At 41.1% G+C, this 23,797-nt stretch overlaps 1 protein-coding gene across 2 annotated transcripts in view; it reads right to left on the bottom strand.

Annotated features, from left to right (window-relative positions):
- Positions 1–17,289, bottom strand: part of Eif2ak1 (eukaryotic translation initiation factor 2-alpha kinase 1) — a 30,872-nt gene extending 13,583 nt beyond the window's left edge. The window contains exons 1-10 of one of the 2 annotated variants that reach the window (XM_005397898.2): positions 17,069–17,289; positions 12,771–12,929; positions 10,301–10,434; positions 8,848–8,885; positions 7,962–8,061; positions 7,365–7,445; positions 6,239–6,338; positions 5,335–5,395; positions 4,440–4,761; positions 1,899–2,010 (exon numbers count right to left, since the gene is read on the bottom strand). In XM_005397898.2, coding sequence (XP_005397955.1) covers positions 1,899–2,010; positions 4,440–4,761; positions 5,335–5,395; positions 6,239–6,338; positions 7,365–7,445; positions 7,962–8,061; positions 8,848–8,885; positions 10,301–10,434; positions 12,771–12,929; positions 17,069–17,186 — 1,225 coding nt within the window. In that variant the 5' untranslated portion in view covers positions 17,187–17,289. The remainder of the gene's footprint in view (positions 1–1,898; positions 2,011–4,439; positions 4,762–5,334; positions 5,396–6,238; positions 6,339–7,364; positions 7,446–7,961; positions 8,062–8,847; positions 8,886–10,300; positions 10,435–12,770; positions 12,930–17,068) is intronic. The other variant, XM_005397899.2, reaches the window with a different exon arrangement.
- Between the last annotated feature and the right edge of the window lie 6,508 nt (positions 17,290–23,797).

Here is a 23,797-nt window from a genome sequence, read left to right as displayed (position 1 = left end):
GTGGCAAGACCCTATCAAAAAAAACAAAAATAAATAGATAAATAAATAATAATAATAAAAAATAAATAAATAAATAAAATGTGCTTTCACATCTGCAAAGGCCGACAATCTGTAACTGAAAACCTAGCACATATACGGCATTTCCCCAGGTTTATGATTGTCCTTTATGTGTTTTAAGAGAACCTGATCGTTTCAAGTGACAATTCACAGATTTTACAGACAACAGAGTCTCTGGTTCTGGCTGCCCGTCTCCTGAATGTTGTCCACAGTAAAAAGTGACTAAGTAACAGGATCAGGCTTCCTTTCTTGGGGGTCAAAGGTCCTGTTTTGACCTGTTAGACTTTGTAAGCCTATTTTTACCAAACCTTCAGAGCTATTTTCTAGGTTCAGATCCTGAGACCAAAAGGTGACTTTTCATTAGTGTAAGTCAAAGCAAAGGTTGTTCCACTCTGCACACGGCCTGGTGGTGTACTGCTGTCCATTGGAGGAGAGGCACCAGCAGGGGTATAAATATAAAGAATATGCACTCGGGATTTCGTTCCTGAGTTTAGGCCTTTTGGGATTTCTGCTGCGTTTTTTTTTTTTTTTATCAGCAATGAAAAGTTGCTTTGAATCCTGAGGAGAAATGACTTGTGGTGAGCTCACTTAATAAGCAGGTTTAGATGAGGACTCAGTAATAATGGGATTATCTACTGATCTCCATTCAGACTGAGAATTTGGCCTGACAGCCACTGCTCTGGCCACTGGGGTCACATGAACTACAGACCGGGACGCAGAAGCAGAGTCTTGACTGAGACGGCCTTTCTTTTTGAATACGAGCCTGGGGTGACACTGTTCCAAAAGTCTGAAATAACTGGTTTTGAATTTGAAATCGCCTTGACAGAGAATTTCCGACTCTTCATGTACATGGTCCATCCCAACAAAGATCAGCTCAACATCTTCATCACGCTTGTCCCTCTGGTTGGATCCTCTCATGCTTCTTCACGGTTCTGGTTCTTATTCTTCTTCATTCAAGGAGAATTCCTTTTGACTGAAGCAGTCGACCCTTCAACTTCCACAGCCACCTTCATAAACTGGCACCAATCCCTTAAGTTGCGTCTTCAGATGTTTCAGTGCTGCTCAATTATTTCCTACTCCGAGCCACAAGGGATACTGCAGCTGTAGCGGCTGTGCTTCCAGCTCCCAGAAAAATCCGTCCAGAGCTCAACAGCCAGGCTTCCAGTGTTCTTAAATCTTGCTACTTGCTCTTCGAAGTTCTTTCTCTAATATCTTTTTAAAAGTTCCCTGGTGACTGTAATATACAGCCAAGGATGAGAGCCAGTGGCATATTTTTAAAATATTAGCTAACAAAGTATTTGTAAAAGGATATAGAACTGTGCAGTATTTGGGGAAACCTGGATCATATAAGGAATTTTTTTTTCATGAGTGTCACAGTTTCAGACTTTAAAAAAGAAAAAAAACAAGTATTTACATTTTGTCTCTTAGTAAAATAAAAAACTAGGCAGCACACTGGCTCATCCTGTTACCCCAGCAGTGGGGAGGCTAAGGCAAGAGGGTCACTGAGTTCCAGAGTCCTAGGCCAGCCTGGGCTACATAATGAAACCCTGTCTTGAGAAAAAAGAAAAAGAAAAATATATTTCTATCCAAAACCATTAACCTAAACTTATCATGTTACTACTTATACATCAACAGATTCTATCATGGAGAAATTCAGCTTCCAAATAAATACCTGTTTTCGGAAATGCAGAAAAAAACACAAATTTGGGAGGGAAGGTTACTTTTTTCTTTAGTTTTGTTTTTTAAACTTAAATATCCTGAAGGCAACTCCTACATTAGACAGAGAAAACTGCCTGTCTTTATTTCCCACTCCACCACGCACAGACACAGAATGTACTCACAGGCAGCTTCATCCACACTCTCTCGGGCCCGCTGGTTCCTCTCGGTGATCCAGTCCCACAGGGAGAGCTCGCACAGCTGCATCTGGATGTGCAGCATCAGGTGATACGGCACCTAGAGAGAACCGACACATGGTGCGCTCCCATCTCCACGGCCCGTGCACACTGTTCATTTAGTTGACACTCTCTTGCTTTGGATCCCAAGACCAAAAGGTGACTTTTCCTTAGCTTAAGTCCAACTCTAGGCCAATACCAGCTAACTGCTGAGAAGACAAGCCTGCCCAAGGAGCCCAATGCCCCGTGAAGGAGACAGGTAAGTACAGCAATAATTAACAGTGTATCTTGATACAAGAAGGCAGGGGTCTAATGGCAGAAAATGAGGATCTGGCCCTGAAACTTTTTGGCATGCTCACTACATGAATAGGTTTTGTTGTTTTTGTTTGTTTTGTGGTAGTAAGGATTGAACCCAGGGCCTCGGCACTAAGCTATATTCCCAGAATTTTTTTATTTTTTTATTTTTTGTTTTGAGACAAGAAACAAAGTCTAAGTCACTAAACTGCCTGGGCTGGGTTCAAACTTTAGACCTCCTGCTTCAGCCTCCCAGAGTGTTGAGATTATAGGCATGTGCCATGCCACCTGGCTTAGAGAAACAGTTTTTAAAGCCAATACAAGAATTGCCATATGGTATGGTACAACTCTCAATATACTCCAAAGTGCACCGGTACCTCAGTTCACGAACTTATAGTCATTCTTTCTATGATTCTGGTGGCAACCAAATCGTGGAATGAATTCTGCAACAAGAATCATGGAAAGAATTACATTTGAGAACCAAAGTACCATGTGTATATATTTTGGCTGGCTTCACATTGTACATCACTAATAACTTATTCAAAGAAAAGAATGCTGAGCTCAGTAGCACATCCATAAATCCTTCTTGAGAGGCTAAGACTGGAGGTCTCCAAGATCTAGGCCAGCATGAGTAACTTACTGAGACTCCATCTCAAAATAAAGTTTCACAAAGAGTTGTGATGTTGCTTGGTGGCAGAGTGGTTATTTGGTATGCACAAGGTGCTAGGTTCAATTCCCAGCACGGCAGAAAGGGAGGATACTAAGAAGGGCGGGATGGAGGAAAGATAAAAGGAAGGAAAACAAGGAAAATGAAAGAGAACAAGAGAAAAAAAAAAAAGGGGCATGGTGGTGCATGCCTGTTATCCCAGCACTCGGGAGGCTGAAGTAGGAGGATCCTTGCAAGTTCGAGACCAGCCGGGGCTACAAAGTGAGCTCAAGGCCAGCCTGAGCTGAATATCGAGACCCTGTCTCAAAAAGACAAAAAAAAAAAAAAAAAAAAAAAAATTAAGCTTACTGTAGTCCATTTATTTAGGCATCAAAGAAAAATTTCCAAATGTAACACCAAAGAAATAAAGCAATTCTGATTAAATGTTTCCCAAACTCAACTCCTGGATTCAGATGAACTGGTCAGTTTTGTTTCATTTTTAAAAGAAAAAAAAAAAGAAAGAAAACAGACAGAGGCACATATTCCTTGACATGAACCCTGTGTTGCATATATAGAGATGGTAATATACAGTTCTGCAATACTAACATGATGGATTATGGACACTTTTGCTAATGTTCAAGTTTTTTAATACTAACACTCAATACTGGTAGTGTGGCTTATATCTAGATATCCCCCCACGGCCTCATATGCTCATTGCTGGGGCTTTTGGGAATGAGTGGATCACGCTGTGGGACACTGACTTAGTCTCCTGATTGGTTAGCATGCTTCTAGGTGTGGATGATGGACTTACTGAAGAAGGAAGACCCATCCTGGGTGTGGATGGCACTAAGCAATAGGCTTGGTGCTGGATGGAATGAAAGGGAAAGCAGAAGGAAAGCTGCTGCTTCCTGCCTGCCATGCCATGGGCTGTTTCTCCTCTGCCATGCCGCTCTGCCTTGAAACCAGTTAACTATGGACTGAAATGTCTACAAACAGTAAGTCAAAATGAACCTTTCCTCCTTTAACCTGCGGAGTCAGGTAATTTGTGCCAGCAAAAAAAAGGAACTAAGAAAACTGGTAAGTATGGTGGGAGCTATTCAACATATTAGCATAACCCTCAACAAGAGTATCTTGGAACTGACTAGGTATCCTACAGGACTCACCTGAAGTCATGCTCCAAGAATAGAAAATCTTTTTTGCATAAATATATTTTTATAGCATGATGCTAACATACAAGAGAAACAGAACGTAAATGACGCTTCCAATCCCAGGGCACACAATCAAGACTATCTCCGGAGCAACGCCCCGGCAGAGAGGTAGGAAAAGGGTTAGTAGGCGTTAACTAAGTGAAAGGGAAAACCAAACACATATGGTTAGAGAGAGCATGGTGAGTCCAAGAGTCTGAACACAGGGCAGAAGAGCCACAGCAGAGACACAGGAGCACCAGGGAAAATTAGCTGAGGAATAGGGAAGGCCACACAGAGTCACAATCTTATATAATGACTCTGGGTAAGCATCATATTGGCTAGATTGCAGGAAAATACTCTTACCTCTGTCTGCCCAAATGAGTTTAAGTTTTCTTCAGATTCCTCGGTGGATGTGAAATTTCCTTCTACATCTGAGTTATGCCTGAGGGGGTGCTGATGCTTAACAACTGATCCAGCAGACACACCAACCAAGCCATTTTCTTGAAACCCAATGGATGACTCCAGTTCGCTGCTGTTCCTTATGACTAAATTGGTGGTGTAGTTCACCAACTTGTTATTCTGATTTTCAATGTCAGATTCACCAGCGTGTTTTTCTTTATCTGAAGTGAGCTCAGCGAAGATAATGGATGAACTGCTACTTTCATCATTTACACCATATTTATCTCTGGAGTTAAAAGAAGAGTAAGACACACTTGAAGGTGAGCAAGGAGTATTGCAAGTTTGAAGCCAGCCTGAGTTATATAGCCAGTTCATGACCAGCCTGAACTCTATAGTGAAACCCTGTCTGCCAAAAAACGTGAATGTAAAGAAAGACCAAGGGTAATTTGACAACTCGTCTTTCAATACTATATAAAGGGAGGTCCAGTAGTGCACACCAATAATTCCAGCACTCAGGAGGCTGAGACAGGAGGATTACCATGAGTTTGAGGCCAGCTGGGGCTACATGGTGAGTTCAAGGCGAGTCTGAGCTATATAGGTCAGACCTTGTCTCCAAAAAAACAAGACTATATGAATCTTACAGACAAACTCTTAAAAGAAATGGTATCATGTACGTCTAGTTGCAATCTTTATTTAAAATACTGACAGAAAATATCTGAAAAGTAATTTAATATTTTAGAAGTAAAACAAGAAAAAAGAAAGTCGGAAACATTCATCCCAAGTTCCTAATACCAAAACGCAGAATCAAGTGACTGTGACAGGATACAATGTCTGAAGTGTAGAACCCCAGTCCACATACCTGTCCTCTTCCTGGTCAGAGAGTACTTCAAGAGAGGGCAACTCAATAGGAACTCTGTCTGCTGAACAGAAATAAACAAAAAAATCTGCAAGCAGCCCAGTTTTTCAATGTATAGGTAAAAGAGAGCTAAAATGTATTTTTAACACTAAGACAAGTCAAAAATTAATAAAAGTGTATTCAAATAGCTAGCACATCTTAGGAACTATAAAAACAGAGCTCCCCAGTACCAAAACACAGCATCAACAAAAAAACCCAGCTGTTTAACTACACCAGGTGTCAGTAAACTTCCTATAGTAAATTATTAAATACTTCCTGATAGTAAATTATTTTTGGTTTTCAGGACCCTAGGACACTTAACTGCAATCTCAATTCTTCTACAGCATAAAAAAAAAATCACCTCTAGGCCTAAGAGAATAAACCTGTGTCCTACTAAACCTCATTTACTTGACACTGAAAGTTGAATTTCATATAACTTTCAGAAAATGTTTTTCATTTGGTTCTTTTCAACTACTTAAAAATGTACAGGCCACGCTTGGCCTATAGGAGATACAAGCAGAAAGGCAGGATAGCTTGCCTGGCAAGTCTGAAGTCATGAGTTCCATTCCCAGTACCAAAAAAAAAAAAGAAAGAAAGGCAGGTTAACACTGGCCCATCTGTGGAAGCTTGCCAGGCACATGACTATACAAGTTGTGTATCTCCTATCCACAACGCTGGTAACCAGAAGTGTTTCAGACTTTGTATTTTTTTTTCAGATTCTGGAAATATTAATGTAGGCCACTGAGTAATCCTAATCAACTTTTTGAGCACTTCTACAATGCTCTAAAAGTTTCAGAGTTTCTAGCTTTTTGGATTTTGAATTTTCAGACAAGGGATGTTCAACGTGCATCATTAAAAAACGACTCACCTTGGGACTGAATCACCTGGACATGCTCTATCCATGCGGTGTGATAGCCTACAATATTGGGGTGCTGAAGACCTGCCAACACCTTTACTTCCCGTAACACCTAAACAAAAGAAATAACCTGATTTTTTTTTTCCTGGTGATGTGCTAAATGGTCATGGTATCAAATACTTCTGGCTCCAGAGCAAAATAATAATAACCCCTCTAACAAGGAATCCAAACTATGTTAAAATAATAGGAATAGTCTTATGAGTTGCTAACGGCTATTCTAGAAACCAGCTTACATTTGTGTAACACTTTATATTTTTATAGCTCATTTATCAGCATTCTTTCATTTGATTACTCCAAGGTAAGTGAGACCACTGTCACTCCTTTTTCAAGACTGAGAGACTGAGTGGCAGAGATGACAAGGTGATTTCCCCAAGGCCACACAGGGCATGTCAGGGAGAAGACATGACCCTGAACTGGACACTTAATTTTTTGTACCACACTTTATTGCATATAATCATTTATTTAAAAAATTAATTTTGGCAGGGAAAGAGAAAGGCACAAGAGAAGGTAAGAGGAAGGATGGATATGATAAAAATATGTTATATACAGATACGAGAATGCCACAATGGAACCAATTTTCCTGAACAATTAATATGAACTAACAGAAAACAGAAAAACAACTGTTTCATTCTAGTGTGGGCAATAAAGTAAACTGTTACCCTAAAAAAATTAATTTCTCCAGTAAGGACAATCAATGAAATGTGATCAGTCTGTACTGCCATAAAATTATATCAAGTAAAACTGCAGTTTGGGTATTTACTGTACTTTAACTTGATTCTTAGTAAACTGTCAGTTTATACCACCTATTGCCAAAGGACAGATATAGCTCTTAAAAGTTACCAAGTATGCAATTATTTTAAATCAATCCCTTCCTTCCTTCCTTCCTTCCTTCCTTCCTTCCTTCTCTTTCTCCTTCTCCCTCCTTCTTTTTTCCCTCTCCTCCCCTCCTCTTCTTTTCTTTCCCAAGCTGGGCTCAAACTCTTAGGCTCTAGTGACTTTTTTGTTTCAGCTTGCCCATTAGCTGGAACTACTGCTGACTGCCACCACACCCAGCTCAAAACAATTCTAAATCTCATACCTTCATGCAATCTGTTTTAGTTGCACCCTTAATCAGGATTTTCTTAATTGCATAATGCTGACCATCTAATTTATTCCTGACCTAAAGAGAAAAAAAAAGACAAAATATTAAATTCCATTAAATTCTAACTGAATAAAGTTCATCTAATCTGAGCTTAGATAATCCAAACTCGCCAAAAAGATCAAATTAAACTAAAGCCATGTCTCCTTCTCCCATTTCTGGGACATCAGCTCTAATCAACTGGACCACCAGCTCCACAAACTGTACAAACTCCAACTCTTCAAAGCTCCAGGTCTGAAGAATAGGAATAAAAGCAAAACTATAGTAATATAAGCTGTAAAACACAGTAGCACAACTTTTCTTGGTAACACTTTAAGTAAGAATGAACGAAAGTATAAAATTCCCAGAATCCACCTAAACAACTAACATGGTTAGGAAAAAATTAAAACATGTCCACTTCCCTATAAATGAAATATAATGAAAAGTAAACATACATAATGCCTAGGTGTTCTCTGAGCACTTTACATCGTAATGATGAAAACAACTTCTCCAAATATTTATAGAACAGTAGGTCAAAATGAGTAAGTGAAAAACAACCTTATATACTCTTCCATATCCACCTTTTCCTAAGATGTCAAGCTCTTCAAATTCATTTAAGTAACGTGAAGTTTGTGCTTCAAAGGCTATTTCCCTGGATCTAGAAGTTAAATACAAACATGTAATTGTTATCAAAACACGAGAGAATCAAAATGTGCTTGGACCGTCCATGCTCACTGTATTACCAAATCGTTGAGCCTCATTTACTACTAAATTACAAGAATTTGGAAAGAATGAGCTAAAATGCAACTTTTCATTCTCTATTCAGAACATACTGGCTAAGTAAATCAACAATGTAATAGCAAGTGGGTCACTACACTAGTTCCAATTAGAAATTATCAGTGTTTTACAGCCAAAATTGTAAGAAGACTAACAGGTAACAGTCGACTATGTAAGCTCAGTAATAAGTTCACTTAAATTTCTTAAGGATGTACACAAATTACAGATTTTAAACATTTCATAAATATAGCCAAGAATCATCAGTGTACCCCTAAGACCAGATAGCAACAGTCTGAAGTAACAGTGGGGCTTAGCGAATCCATATTCAGCAGAGGGCAGGAGATTAAAGAGGAAGGAAATAGTATAAAAAAAGGTAGAGCAAATCTTGGAACTATACTAAGTGCTGATAATAAAAATTTTTAAAGTTTCATAAAGTACCCTAACAACATTATTTTTAACTCTAAAACTAATATTTAATCTTGACTTTTTCAATAATGCAGACTTTACATAATTAAAATTATTTAACAGGGCCGGGGATATAGCTCAGTGGCGTAAGTGCCTGCCTGGCAAGCACAAAGTCCTAAGTTTGATTCCTGGTACAAAAAAAAAAAAAAAAAAAAAAAAAAAAAAAAAAAAAAAGACAATCTTAAAAGTATTTAACACATACCTGATTTTCTGCATGTAGGAATTATCCTCACAAGAACCCTAAAATCAGAAAATTATTTTTAAAAACCATTTCAAAAAGTCTGATGAACAAGGAATCTATCTAAATTCAGTGTATCATTAACAGCCCCAAATGCTCAAATAATTTTGTTTGAGACAGTGTCTCACTGTGTAGTTCAGGCTGGCCTTGAACTCACTGTGTAGCCCAGGCCAGCCTCGAACTTGTAGCAATCCTCCTGCCTCAGCCTCCTGAGTGCTGAGATTACAGGAGTGTGCCACCTCGCTTGCCTCAAACAATACAATTTTTTTTTAAATAGCATTTTAAGAGTTTAAAACTGAAAATATTTTAGAGCTGAGAATTTATTTGCGAAGGAGATCCATAAGCAAATGTTCACTTCACCTTCACAACTGATGCAGAAACAGCACCTTTCTCATCACCACCACTACTTCCCGAGCCACATCACCTCTTGCCTGTATGACTGCACCTGTCTCCCTGCCTCTGCCTTGACTTCCTCAGTCTATTTTCAAGACACTAGATAGGAGCTGTGATCCTGTTAAAATGTAAGTCAGATTATGTCACTCCAAAGCTCAAAATCTTGCAAAGCTTCCCATCAATCAATGAAATAAAAAGCAAGCACGGTTTAAAACGGTCTTAAGAGCCTACTCTATCTGTTTTCTCTCCCTACTCCTTCCCCTCATCTCCAAAACTCTCCCCTTTCCTTATTCTACTCCAGCCATGTGACTGCATGCAGCTCCCATCAACACACTGCTACTAGCACACCCACTTTGGGGCCCTTGCACTTACTGTTCCTCTGCCTGGAATGCTTTTCCTCAATATATACGCATGGTTCATTCTGACAACTACAGCTCTTTAACACTGTCTCGGCGAGGCACTGTCTCCCTGGCCAGCCTATGTGAAAGCCATGCCGCCCCTCCCAACACTTGCCAAGCCCCTTCACTACTTCATGTTTCTCACACAGATTTCCACCTCCTAAAAACTTACATATTTTTATACATTTTCCTACCGTTTACTTACCCCTCATCAGAACATAAGCACCATGAAGGGAAGGATTTCCCTCTATTTTATTCAATGCTTTTCCTCAGCAACTACAAAACAGTCTAACACACAATAATCACTTAGTAAATACCATGGAATAAATGGTTTTTCTTTTTAAAAACCTGTTGCAAAAAAAAAAAAAAACACCTGTTGTATAAAATTTCATAATGCTTTATAATATAGTTCTCTGGTGGTGCACACCTGTAATCCCAGCACTTGGAGGCTGAGTCAGGAGGATCACTGTGAGTTTGAGGACAGCCTGGGCTACATAGTAAGTTCAAGACTAGCCTAACTCACATAGTAAAAACCGGTCTCCAAAAACAAAAACAAACAAACAAGTAGTTCTCTTGAAGTTAAAATCTACTTTTGGCATAAACAAAGTACAAGTGGTTGCGCTTACCTGCCGAACCCTCTCTTTCGCGGACCTCATTAAATGAGTAATAGCTCTGTTGTGATGCAGTCTCAGTGAGCTAAACTCATCACTGCAGGTGAAAGAAGACAGCAGCCCCATTTTGATAAAGGTCTGACAGAGTACTAGAGAAAAAATACGGAAAGTCATTATTAGAAAGGTCATCAGTAAAATGGCAATTTTAAAGAGTATCCTTAGAAAAAAAAGTCATAACCACGATACACAAAAAAAAACCTCAGTAAGGAAAAACTTAGTTGGAGACTCTAAACGAGAAGGACCAGCTGGTGTATCCACAGATAGGAGCGCATCTACAATGAGTGCCTATCTTATATTACACAGCCATTTGTTTATCACACCTCATCAGGAAAGCACTCTACTCCATTCTAAAAGGGCAGGGCAAGAAAAAAATATAAACACAGTCTTCTGACATTTCATACACTACTTCGGTGGCAGGCAGAATGACAAAGCTGAAGTGAAATATATAAGCAGCAATAAAAATGAGCATTATGCCAGCCAAGTATAGTGGTGTGTGCCTGTAATTCCAACACTGAGGGAGGCCAAAGCAGAAGGATCACAAGTTCAAGTCCTATCTAGGCAACTTGGCAAGACACTGTCTCAAAATAAAAATGGCTGAGGGTGGGCATAGTGGCGCACACCTGTAATTTCAGCACTCGGGAGGCTGAAGCAGAAGGATCGTTGCAAGTCTGAGACCAGCCTGGGCTACAAAGTAAGCTCAACGCCAGGCTGAACTGCATACAGAGACACTGTCTCAGAAAAAAAAAATGACTGGGAATGTGGCTCAATGGTAGTGGGTCCCTGAATTTGACCTCCAGTTACCCCCACCCCTGCAAAATAAGCATTACTTGTTTTCTTCTAATATGGAGTATCTTCAGTCAACATACAAAAAGCACATATTTGTTGTGTGTATAGACTGAATACCAGGCTCCCCAGAAAAGGTTGTTTCCACAGAGTGTTCTGGCTTTTACTCATTCAAGCAACACAAATAAGCCAGCACAGTGGTGGTTGTGGTGGTGTGTGCCTATAGTCCAGCTAGTAGTGACAATAAGGCAGGAGATTCTCTTGAATGCATTAGCTCCTGGATAGGCTGTGCAACAGAGTAAGACTTGTCTCAAAAAAGAAAAATGCAGATATCACAGAGTCATGATGGCAAACCTATGGCACCCATGTCACAGTGAGAATGCACAGCCTTCTCTGCGAAGACGTCATGAGTTATCTGAGTTCTTTTTTCTTTTTTTTTTGGTTTTTCTCCGGTACCGGGAACCGAACTCACGACGTTGCGCTTGCCAGGCAGGCGCTTTTGCCGCTGAGCTAAATCCCCAGCCCCCCTGAGTTCTTTTTTCTAAACTAAAACCTCAGTATTCAGGTTATTTGCAATGTTGGCACTTTGCAATAAATGAGTTTTGGATTGCAGTTTGGGCATTCAGTCTCTAAAAGGTTCACCATCAATGCCATAGAGGATATTCTCTCCATGCCCAAAACTCCATTCAGATGATCAACTGGGTCATAGTGCAAACGTTTACTTAAAAACACCTTTCGCTGGGTGTGATGGTACACCCTATAATCCCAGCACTCTGGGAGGCTGATGCAGAGGGTCACAAGTTCCAGCCTAGCCTGGGCAACTTAGTGACTTAAGTAGACCTTGTCTCAAAATTTTAAAAAATTAAAAAAGAGCTAGGGCAGTAGGTCAGTGTGATGGGCCTGGGTTCAACACCCATTATCACAAGAACAAACAAATTAAAAAGAAAAAAAGGGATGCGAGGGATGTAGTTTAGCAGTACAGTAACCCTGGGTTTGATCCCTGGTACCACACCAAAATAACAGTTATAGTAATAATAATAATAACAACAGTAATAATAATACAAAGTTTTAAGATCAAGTAAGTTTGAGGATTTCCAACAACAAACAAAACTTGAGAATTTCAGAATCTGTGGCTGGAGATATTAAAGCTACCTCTCTTTGTTCTAGCAAAGAGACAATGGTCTCTGTTAATAAGCTGAACCAGAAATACCAAAATCCATAGTTCTGTTCATGCTGAGGTTCAAGTTTCTCATGTAAGTACCCTATGGCAGGAATAGCAAGAAACATATGCAGCACCACAATATGCAGCTGTTCTAGTCCCCTGGTTAAAGAACTACCTCAGGAAGAGTATATGGGATTTTCTTTTACTTGCTCACCAACTAAACCGTAACAGGCCTTCAAAAAGCATGTGACTATCAAAGCACAGATGCAAAATAATGTTTTATTTACTCAATTACATATAATTGTGGAGTTACCAGTGAACATATTCACAAAGTTATCCAAAGAAAAATATGAAATGAATTTAAGAAGTGTAAATTCTTCCCACCCAATTTTTATATAACGTCTCCTTCTCAGACCCACAGCATTAAACAATATGGTATTTTTTTTAAAAAGCTTTATTTAGCAACTTATTCTTACTTACATTTAAATACCTGTTTTGAACGAACTGGATTTGTTTCATGCACATGGCTCAAGTGTTCTAGCAAAGAAACAAGCAGGAGTTGGTTTGCAACAGCAAAAGGGAAAGTTGGCTGTTGTAGAGGTTCTTTTAACACCTGGAGCTCTGCTGGAACATCAGATTCTAAAAATTGAAAAAGAATAAATACACTGGTAAGCATGTCTCATATAACAGAAGAGTACTGTATTAATAAAACAGGTATTATTTCACTGTAGGGGAAATTAGAAAAAAGCTATGCCAACTTGGGTTAAAGGTTTTTGGAAGTTAAGTGTGAACTGAGTTCTAGAAGCTGGAGGACCAGCAGCAAGATACCATGAGGCAGAGGGAAAACAGTTGAGGTAGTGATGATGTGTGCAATGGGAGAATGAAACAGAACAATGAATATGAAAGCAAGCAAGCCAGCAAAGGGAAGTGAGACGGCTTTCTTCTTTTGAGGACCAGGCAAAAAGAAAGAAGGTTGACAAGGGAGAGAAGGAAGAAAGGATGGAAACTTTAAGCTGAGCCGGTGCTACCTATGCACAGGTATTTTACATGCACAACCTCCTTTAAACCACATAAAACAATGTATAGAAGTGCTATCATCTGCATTTTACAGATGAGGATGCCAATCTTCAAGCTGTTAAGCAGCTAGTCAGGCGGGCAGATCAGATTTAATGTCCAAACTGGTCCTCCTTCCACTATGGGAGCCCAAGCGGGTGGATGAGCTGGCACATAAACCTCAAGTTCTCACTTAAGGATTACTCAACAGGTAAAAAACATAAAGGAAAAATGTTTGCAGAAATTGTTCTAGGAACATATGGTAGAGCTGTACAGTAAGTAAGGAAAGGTTAGGATGAGCTGTGTAAAAGAGGTAAGTTACAGAAACATGGAGGAAAGAACAGATCCCAAAGATAACAAGAAAGAAATGGACTGGCCAAGATCTAAAACACAAGAAATGGAGGGTGGAGACGTTAATGAGCATGGACCTTGGTATGGAAACTGTCAGAGGAAAGACAGACACATTAACTCTCAAAAGTTGTGAACGCATTCAACTGGAAACGTAATATAGACAGATGACCTTTGTATGCCCTACAACTCAGATAGGCCTGTTTCAAACAGTCTATTCCCTCTCTTCTACCAACTAGTAAGGGTCCTGGATTTCTTTATTATTATTATTTTGTATCTTTATTGAAGTCTGAATGATTGATTCATTGATTGATTGATTTGTGGTACTGAGGATTGAACCCAAGGCCTAATGCAAACACACTACCTCTAAACTACACGCCCAAACCCCAGGCTCCTGGATTTCAAGTCCAGGCTTCATTCACCAATTTCCTCTCTGATCTACAGGTGGCCAAGGGGAGTTGGGGGAGAGGAGTATGACCTGCATATACGCAGATGTGCTACTCATTTTAAATAAATACGTAACTGTCTAAGTACAGGAAGGGAACAAAAAGAATGAAACACATGGCCAGGTAAAAACTTCTCTATGTAAAAACACCTTGAAGTTAAAAATAGGAATCATAAATTCAGATATAGCACATGTGTCTGTATTTTACATGACCATAAAAAAATAAAACTTATGGAGAGCACTTACAAGCTAATAAAATGAAGCCCAATTAAAAATGCAAATAGATTTAACATAGGTAGTAATTAATGGCATATATATTAAAGTAACTAAGATAAACCAGGTATGTTGGCACGAGTCTGTAATCCCAGTACTCTGAGATCTGAGGCAGGAAAAGAGCAAGTTGGATCCCATCCTGGGCAATTAGAAACTTGAAGAAAAAGCAACTCTGGGAGACCTTGTCTCAAAATAAAGGCTAAAAAAGGACTAGGGCTATAACTTACTGCAAAGGCCCTGGGTTCAAAACCCACTACCACAAAATAATAACAATAAATAAAATAACTGTCTGCCAATCAGATTGGTAACTACTTAAAGCCTGGAATACTTAGTCTTATCAAGAGCACAGAAAAGCAGACATGTTAAAACATGTATAAAAGTGTTTACAACCTTAGCAATACATTATAGAACTTAAAATATGCAAATTTTGACCTATTAATTCTATTTGAAAATGCACACCCAGGAGATAATTAAACAAAGCACAAGATCTTCAGCATAATGCTATTTCTATAAATATAGAAAAAATTGTTAAAGAAATCATATACATACAATACATGCAATTGTTAGAAATCATAGCATATAGAGAGACATTGGTAAATGCTACCAAGTCAAAGAAACACAGTATAAAATAGTAATATTAATGAAAATGAATGAGATGATTTTTTTTTTTTTTTTTTTTTTTTGGTACCAGGAATCAAATCCAGGATCTCACACTTGCCAGGCAGGTGCTGTCACTGAGCTATATCTCTGGCCCAGTAAGATGGGTGGGCATATAAACCAATACAACCTTTATGGTCATCACTGCATCAAAAAATTTTTAAAAACTTATTCTTTGATTTATCAACCCTATTTCTGCAGATTTATTCTAAAGAAATAATAAGAACCTGACAAAAATTTGGGTATATAGATAGATGTCTAACTCATTGAAAGACTCAAATCTATTTTCAACCATGAGCAACAGTCTAAACAAATGATAGCATTAATGTTTTTAAAAGCTAATGTATCACAAAGGAAATGCTAATATAAAATCAGGTCTAAAATACAAAACCTAAGTCGGATGGTGGTGGCACAGGCCTGTGATCCTAGCACTCTGCGAGGCTGAGACAAGAGGATGGTAAGTTCAAGCCGTATCTGGAAGACTCAGCCACTTAGCTCAAGTGTCTCAAAATCAAAAAGAGCTGGGAAAGTAGCTCAGTGGTACAGTGCTTGCACTGCATGCCCCGAATTCTCTAGGGAAAGGGAACAAGATGGGAGGAGCAGAGGAAAGCATTTCTAGAGGCTCAAGCAGCAGGGTAGTGAGTTCCAAGTCTGCCAGGACAACGCTGCAAAAGCCTATCTCGAAAATTTAATCTATCAATTAATTAATTAATTTTGAAAAAAGAAATGGTATTTTTCACAGACCTTACTTTTCATTAAAAATAACTGTATCTGGACATTCTCGGCCTCTTTGGAAGAAAAGGCTATGTTAAACCCAACAGTATTATCAGTAACTCAGGAGAAGAAAAAATTTAAAGGTTTATCTAAGATCACTCCCTTCAAGCAATAATCTCTAGCGTGCAGAAACTCTTATCACAGAAAAGACAGACTTGCATGTTTACAGCTGGGACTTTTCCTATGACATAACCTTCCATAGTATTGAGTGGCTGTTACATACCACCTGACGTGTGGGGGAAAAAAATCTACATATCTATTTAAAAAGTTATCCTACAATTAGTTTTTCTCTGTAAAAAATTTTGGAAGAACTTTTCCAACACCTTTTCAATTTGTCTGCATCTTTAATTCCACTACAACACAGTAATATTTATTTCATGCTTCGACTGAATGGGTATTCTCTGTAATCATTGCATTAAAACAACCGCACAGTTAAAACCTCCTTGACTCAAATCTATTCATTCTTTCTGTTTGGTTTTTGGTGCTGGGTACAGAACCGAGCACCTTACTCATCCATGCTAAGCTCTACCACTGAGCTACAGATACAACGCCAATACAGTTACTCTTGACAGCACCATTTAATTTTTTAAATTGCCAAAACAACTGGTAGCAATTAAAAACCTCCCTGCACTTTCAGAAAAACACTAAACACCTGGTTAGATTGTTGTTTTAAGGACCTCTTACTTCACATTGCTAACTTGACTGAATTTATGCCACTTGTCCTAAAAACCAAGAGTCTCAAGAAAATTTGAGCACTTCCACACTGCCTCACTATAAGAAATCATTACCCCTCAAAAAAGTAATTACCAAAACTAGCAATGAATCAGAAGAGAAGAGAAGCTACACATTAAAATTCTTAGCCAAGCTGTTGGCACATAGTCTGCAAAGTCCCATTTCAGTAGAAAGAAGATCATTCTCCAAGACTGACAAAATAATAGGGTTTAGGAGCTGGTAAGCGGCCTCAAGGAAGTTGTCCCCAGCCAATGGCTTCAGCCCAAGGAACGGAAACGCAGTAAAGGAACAGGTAGCAGATGCTCTTTCAATAAATATTATTTACCTTAGCTCGGTGGCCCGTCCGCCCCACCCCCGACTCACAGCGCGGCTGCTTCCCCCGCCCCCACAGTGCACGAGCGCAGGTCCCCGGCGAACCCCACGGCTGGCCCGACCTGCACGGGGACACAGGTGGACAGGGGACCGCAGAGATGCGCACGGCACTCTGGCATCTCACCATCATATTTGGGCTCCGCGCCCTCGGGGGGGAAGTCGATGGCGGGCGGCGCGGCTACGGCCCTCTCCCCGTCGCCCTCGGTTTCGCGGTCCCTGGCTCTGGGGCCGCCCCCTGGCATCGCTGCCAGCGAGCTGGTCTCACCCCAAGGGAAGGGTCGGCCAGCGAACTTTCCACCGCAAGAGAGCCCAAACCTCCGCTGATCCGGAAGTAGCCCTGGCCAGGCGGAAGTCCCGCCCTGCGCACCGCCAGAAGGAGGGTCCTGTCCTGGCTCCGCCCCTTCCCTTGCGCCGTAGCTTTGGCATTTGGGGCAAGTGCCCCAGCAGCACCGCGCTGCTGTCACTCCCCGGCCTCCATCGATCTAGAGCGTCCTTAGATGACTCCTATCCCCCACATCTCACACCAAGACTCCCTTGTTAGTGTAAGTTAGGTGTGTCTGCAGGCACTAATTAGAAATGTTTATCTTTTCCGGATACAATGACTTTTTTATAATTTCTTTCCAAAAAAAAGAAAAAGATCAAGGGCATCTACAAGACCTGCTAGGAGCACTGAACTTATTTTGTCCTATCATTAAATCACAACAAAATTTCAAAATCTACCCTCTTTGCCTTCCAGGTATCTCTAATGACTTGGTGTCAAACATGATGCTGTGAAAATAACCCTTAGACGATCGTGGATTAGGTGATACAACTGGGACACTTTATGATATAGGGCAATAAGCAGTGCAATATGCAAAAGTGGTTGAAAATTTTATGTGACTATGTTCCATATAGAGTCATACTAGGTACATTCAGCCTGATGAAGATAATTAAAAATGCAGTTCTCTAATTAAAAATGACTTCCAAAGATCAGGGATATCTTTTCCCATGTTTTCCTGATGTTAGGGAACAGCAGCAGCCCTCATCATTTTTGGCACAAGGTGATATATAACTCCCAACCTGTTGCATACCAAATCTGTCAAGTTCGTGGTCCCACAATATCAAGGAACAAAGTTGTGAACCAAAAGAAGTTACAAAAGTTTTATTGGAAATGAGAGAATAATAGCTCCTAGATTTCCAGGAGGGATCCTGTGTAGAGTGGCTACAGAGGACCTTTGTAAGGGGTAATTTATACAGCAAAGTTACAATGTGGGTACAACATGGATCAAACTACAATCATCCCATAGGAGTATAGCTAATATTGATCCAATAGGGAAACAGGTAGCATAGTAAGGGTATATGGCAAAAACAAGGCATTTTTGGGAAGGGATGGGTCCAGATGTTCTATTCACCGGGCCACCTGGGTAACTGATGCCTATCTGCACTTAATGGTCGAGGTAGTTCTAATTCTTATATAATCTTGAATTATTGTTTATTCCTTAAGAAGGCATGTAGGCCTGGCTATTGCATCTTTACCTTGGGCCTGACCTTCAGATGCCCCTCCAGCCACAATTTGATATCATTATTTTTCACTGACTTCCTTAAGGGCATAGTCCCTTTCTGACTGTATGTAAATTTCTATCTAACTTAGCTATTTGTAATACAGGGACCAGTTTTGTGGAAGACAACTTTTCCACAGAAGGGAGATGATTCAAGGGTATTACATTTACTGTGCACTTTATTTCTATTATTATTACATTGTAATTTATAATGAAATGCTTATATAACTCATCATAATGCAGAATCAGTGGGAGACCTCAGCTTGTTTCCCTGCAACTTGATGGTTCAATCTGAGAGTAAGGGGAAATAGTGACCCTAAGTGTGTTACTTAGGCTGCAAGGGCAGCAGAAACACTGAAATGATACTCATGGTTTGGAGGCAGATTTATTTACATCAACAGGCACTGATGAAGATCATTCCTAAAATATCAGGCCCCGATCCCTGGTAGCCTAGGGCTTTTATGAGATAAGCAAGCAGGAAACACAGAGGCAGAATGGCTTGTCTATTGGGGATTGGTTTATACAATGTGCATCATAGTGACCAGCTATGTATCACAGTGACCACCATTTCTGAGAGACAGGAGCAATGGGATCTGGATCAGGAACTATTACCTGGGCAACTAACAAACTGAGGTACACTGGTGTGTTGCAGGGGGCATTTTCTGTTACATTTCCTCCCTCTTTTAGTTTCCCTAGCAAATTTTTGCTGGGCATATTACATGTGACCATCTAAGACAGGGTCTAAATAGAAGCATTAGCATTAGGGTTGTCAGTGATCCTAGGGTGGGCTGTAGTCAAGGTCTCCAAGCTTATCTTATTAGAGTTTTTACCTAAATTGTTATTTAGGAAGAGACATAATTTAGGCCTGTCTGTTCTGTAACATTACTCTGCAAGGTAGTGAGGGAGTTAATCTGATCTAGGAGAGTATCCATTGTGACAAAAATCAAGGGAAATAGGTATGGAGCAATCCTGTGAATGATGTCCTCAGGCTTCGGTCACATGTGAGTCATCTCTTCAGAGTGAGCCTTGGAGGAACTGTCCAGGTAAATTTCTCAGTGGCTCTAAGGCTGGATTTCTGAAACTTGTAGAGGTAGTTAATATGTATCCGAGTTATATACCTATGCAGGAATGTCTACAGGTACAGCTGGTCTTTTAACTGGTTACAAGCTGTATGTAGTTTTTATTTAATCTAGTTTTTTGAGTTACCTCCCTTACAAATGCAGGCTGTTATTGCTGCCAGTGATCAAGGGTAGGCCACATCTAGGAATGATTTTTTTTACAGCAGGACCCTATAAACTTTTCTTCTCAGTACAGGTAGGGAGTGGGAGGTCGGGGCCAGTGACACAGACGCTGAAGCGTGAGCTGGCTGCAGAGTCATGGGTGCCAGCACTGCGGCTTGAGCTTGCAGAACAAAGGGTGGGGGCAGGTCTGGCTCTGATCTTCTGAGAATACTGAATTTTTAGTCAATTGGATCCCTAGAGGGGGTTTAGGCCTCTGGATTGGATTGGATAGCGTACTTAGTGGCAGGTTTTCAAATAGCAATAGGAAGCAACTTGTTGTGCAGATCATCCCTGGAGGAGAGTTTTGGGCAAAATAGTTTTGTCCAAGGTGACCACAGCATATCTAGCCTGTCAGACTTTATTTCTAACAGAGCTACTTCCATCTGTAAACTGGTATACTCAGCATCTGTGGAGGAATACTTTTTTACAACAGTTTATCCCAGTACAGCATGTGGCACCTGGACAGTTAGGTCTTGGTCTAAGTTGAGTTTGTCAGCTTTCTTGATCAGAAGAATAGTGGCTGTTAGAGCGGGGAGACAAAGGGAGGAGGCAGCCTTTTGAGGCCATTTGGTGCTCCCAGGGACTGGCAGTCTGAGTAAGCATACAGAAGCCAGCAGCTCCAAGAAATTTACAGAGTTTCTTTCTTGTAACCAGTTTCTGTCAGATATTGTAGCAGAGCTTTTGTGTAGGCAAAATATTTGGAGGGCAATCATGGCAGCATTGGCAGCTTGGAGATCTTGAATTAGCTTTACAGGCAGGAAAGGTGTACTGTCTTATGCAGGTGGTGGCTGCCTCAGGACAGAGCTCAATCACCAAAGGGGAATGATGGATAGCAAGCCCTGGGGGTGAGTCCTTTGTGCACACTCCTGGAAATGGGTCTCTCAAAATTTCAGGGTTATGATTATCAGGAATTTCAGGATGATGTAGGCACTATTTTTTTTTCCCAGGGTGCAGTCAAAGTCAATATCAAGTCTTGGACCATGGACCCAAGTGTGAGGGAGGCTGGTCACATCCTAGCAGAGGTAGAGGGCACTCAAGCATGTACAGGAATTCATGTTTGATAAAGTGTCCATCAATCTCACAGTAGCTGCTTTGGCAGAATTTCTTTTCAGTGGGGGCTGCAGTTGGTAACGTCAGTAACTTTAGACATGTTTATTGGGTTCTTGCCTCCCTCTTTGAGGTCTGCCAGAAGAGCAGTGCAGTACTGATCCAAGGCTTCATGGCCTTCTGTTGCATTACAGTCCCAGTTTGGACATGCTTGGGGGAGGACTGTGTTCACACAAGTGTCAGGATCAGCTGCAGTGGTGGGGACTTTTAACTTAACCAGGTTTGGGCCACATCTAAAGTACAGTGGTGGCATTTTTTTTTTTAGTATTAAACAGTCAGAAGGAGTTACTGACAGTAGAGCAGGAGGCTGTGGTGCAGGAAACAGAACTGGTGGTGGTGTCTCAGCTGGCTGAGTAGCTTGGGGTTGATGAATGTAAGGAGGAGGCAGGTCGGACTCAGGGTCCTTGGGCAGAGCAGGATAAAGATTTTCTGGCTTGAGCTGAATTTGAGAGCCTCTCAGACAGCTTTATGGCTTTGTTTTAATGACCAGGATGGCTTTTTTGTCGTGCAGGACACAGGTGTGGAGCCAAGGTGGGAGATTTTTTCTAACCCCTTATGGCAATTGAGTTCAGGTGATCTGGTTTTCTGTCTCAGGATTTTCCCAGTTCAAGGGGCTTATGAGAATAACACAAGCAGCAGGAAGCTTCTTTTCTGCATTGTTGACAACACAGAGCTCTTGCCCAAGGTGATTAACAGTCCATCAGGCTGATGTGTGGCTGGATGTCTGTTTGTGTTTTCCATGATATCTGATAGCAACAGGGGTCACGGTGAGGTGTCATGGTGAATGTTCAGGCCCTGAGGCAAGTCTATACTTCTGGGAGGGGAGTTTTTAGAACTTTAAGGTTGCAGTTATCTGTCTCAGGCAGATGCAGGCATCATTCTCCTATCAGGGAACAGTCCAAGTCGAATGTGCAGGGTTAAATGAGAGCAAGGCTGATTGGCTTGGTGCCTCCCAGGCTATAAATTTGTGCCTGGCAGAAGAGGTGAGAGACAAGAGTCCCAGCTGCCCTGATGATGGTAACGTTTTGACAGAGGGAACTTTTTAAGGCAGAGAGTTCTGTTCCATTGTTTACCAGGAAAGTCACAGGCTTGTCCCTGACTTTTACAATGACTGTGGGTTCTTGGGGGCTAAATTTGATAGAGGTAAGTCTGTCCTATCTATTCAGGCATGACAGGGTGCAACTCATTTGTCAGGGCTGACAGTCCAATTTTTCCTCAGTCAAAATATGGAACTCAGAAGGAATTGTTGACAGTCATCTCAGGTGGGCATTAGATGATGCCATTTGACGGGATAGGTGGGGGGGGGGCGCTGTGTGGCCAAATGCAGGCAATGGCTAGCTAGAACCAGTTCAGTTGGCTAGAAGTAGACTAGTTTGGAGTAGGGAGTAAAGCTATAGGTGGTGGCAGCAACTGTGAGGAGGGTGCCAGAGTGGAACTCCCAGGAAGAATGGGCCTCTTTTTCCTTTGAGATGCAGGGAGTGGTTTGGTTTTATTTTTAACTCCATCAGAGTCATTTTTCTTGCAATCAGGGACTGTGGGTTTTAACTAATTAGTTCCCATCTCTGACTTCCTACATGTGTGTTGCATATCCTTGAATGACAGTGCAACAGACAAAGGGTGGGTGCCTCTCAGAGAGAGACTATTCAGATGCCCACCTGGCTGTACCCCTCATGGAGACTTAGGCATGACTTAGCTAAGGAGGGTGTGAGGCCTCCCTTATGCCATGTCAGTCACCATGGAACTGCTGGTGAGGGACCAGTCAGCCACCGCAACCAGTGCTTCCCAGTCTTGATGCACAGATGGAGCAGCCTATTGCTTATGCTGGCCACTCCACTCATCACACATTCATTCAGCAGGCACTCAGAAGTGAAATATTCCAACCCCACTTTCCTTGAGGGTGACCTTAACTAATAAGAGTTGATCAAGCCTTTCTTCTTCTCAAACTGAGCAGGACTGACAAACTGGGGTGACCCTGGAGGTCTTACCAGAATCAGGCAGGAAGGCAGATTGTGTCCTCCTCCCTTTGGGGTCCAATGTGAGCTGCTTGAGCAGGGAGCCAGGAATCCTCCTCTAGACCTCCAATGGGACTCAAGAAATCTCAAGGGTGCTCCTTCCAGTCCAGATCTGGAGAGGTCCTTGCTCCATCCACAAGGGCCATGACTGGTGACCAAAGAGGTCACCATGGTCGGTCTTCCCCTGGTCAACACACTGGATGTAACAGCAAGCAGAAAAACCAAAATGACACCCAGGATTTGGAGGCAGATTTACTTACATTGATAGGCACTGATCAGCATCATTCCCCAAATATTAGTCCCCAGTCTCTGGTGGTCTAGGGCTTTTATGAGATAAGCAAGCAGGAAGTACAGAGGCAGAATGGTCTGTCAACTGGGGAGTGGTTTATACAATGTATATCAGAGTGACTAGCTATGCATCACAGTGAGCACCATTTCTAAGAGACAGGAGCAATGGGATCTGGATCAGGAACTATTACCTGGGAGACTAAGAAACTAAAGTATACTGGCTGAGGAGAGGGGGTATTTTCTGCTACAATGTCCAGCCTACTCTGTAATCTTTATTTGATTGCTGTCACTGAAGAAAATCTTGTTTCACAAAGATAGAGAGTATGTTGAAAATGGAAAGAGACGTTTCAGTGCCTTTGTGGCAATCTCAAAATATTTCACCTTCACTTTAATCCAAAGCATGAAGATTTGAAGTTGTCTCAAACATACTTTCAGGACATTGTCTTAGTCACTTTCTCACCACTGGGACTCAGCATGCTACACCAGCACATAAAACAGGGAGAGGTTTATTTTGGTTCATATATTTTAGAGGTTTGTTTCCATAGTTGGCTGGCTCCAGGGCAGAAGTCATGCAGGGGAAGGGCTTGATGGAGAAAAAAAATCTACTCATGTCAATGGCAGTTGGGGG

This window comes from Chinchilla lanigera, unplaced genomic scaffold (genome assembly GCF_000276665.1).
Source record: "Chinchilla lanigera isolate Chin_1 unplaced genomic scaffold, ChiLan1.0 scaffold00059, whole genome shotgun sequence".
Classification (NCBI taxonomy): domain Eukaryota; kingdom Metazoa; phylum Chordata; class Mammalia; order Rodentia; family Chinchillidae; genus Chinchilla; species Chinchilla lanigera.
The sequence above is the reverse complement of the archived record's forward strand: the minus strand, read 5'-3'. Positions and strand labels throughout refer to the sequence as shown.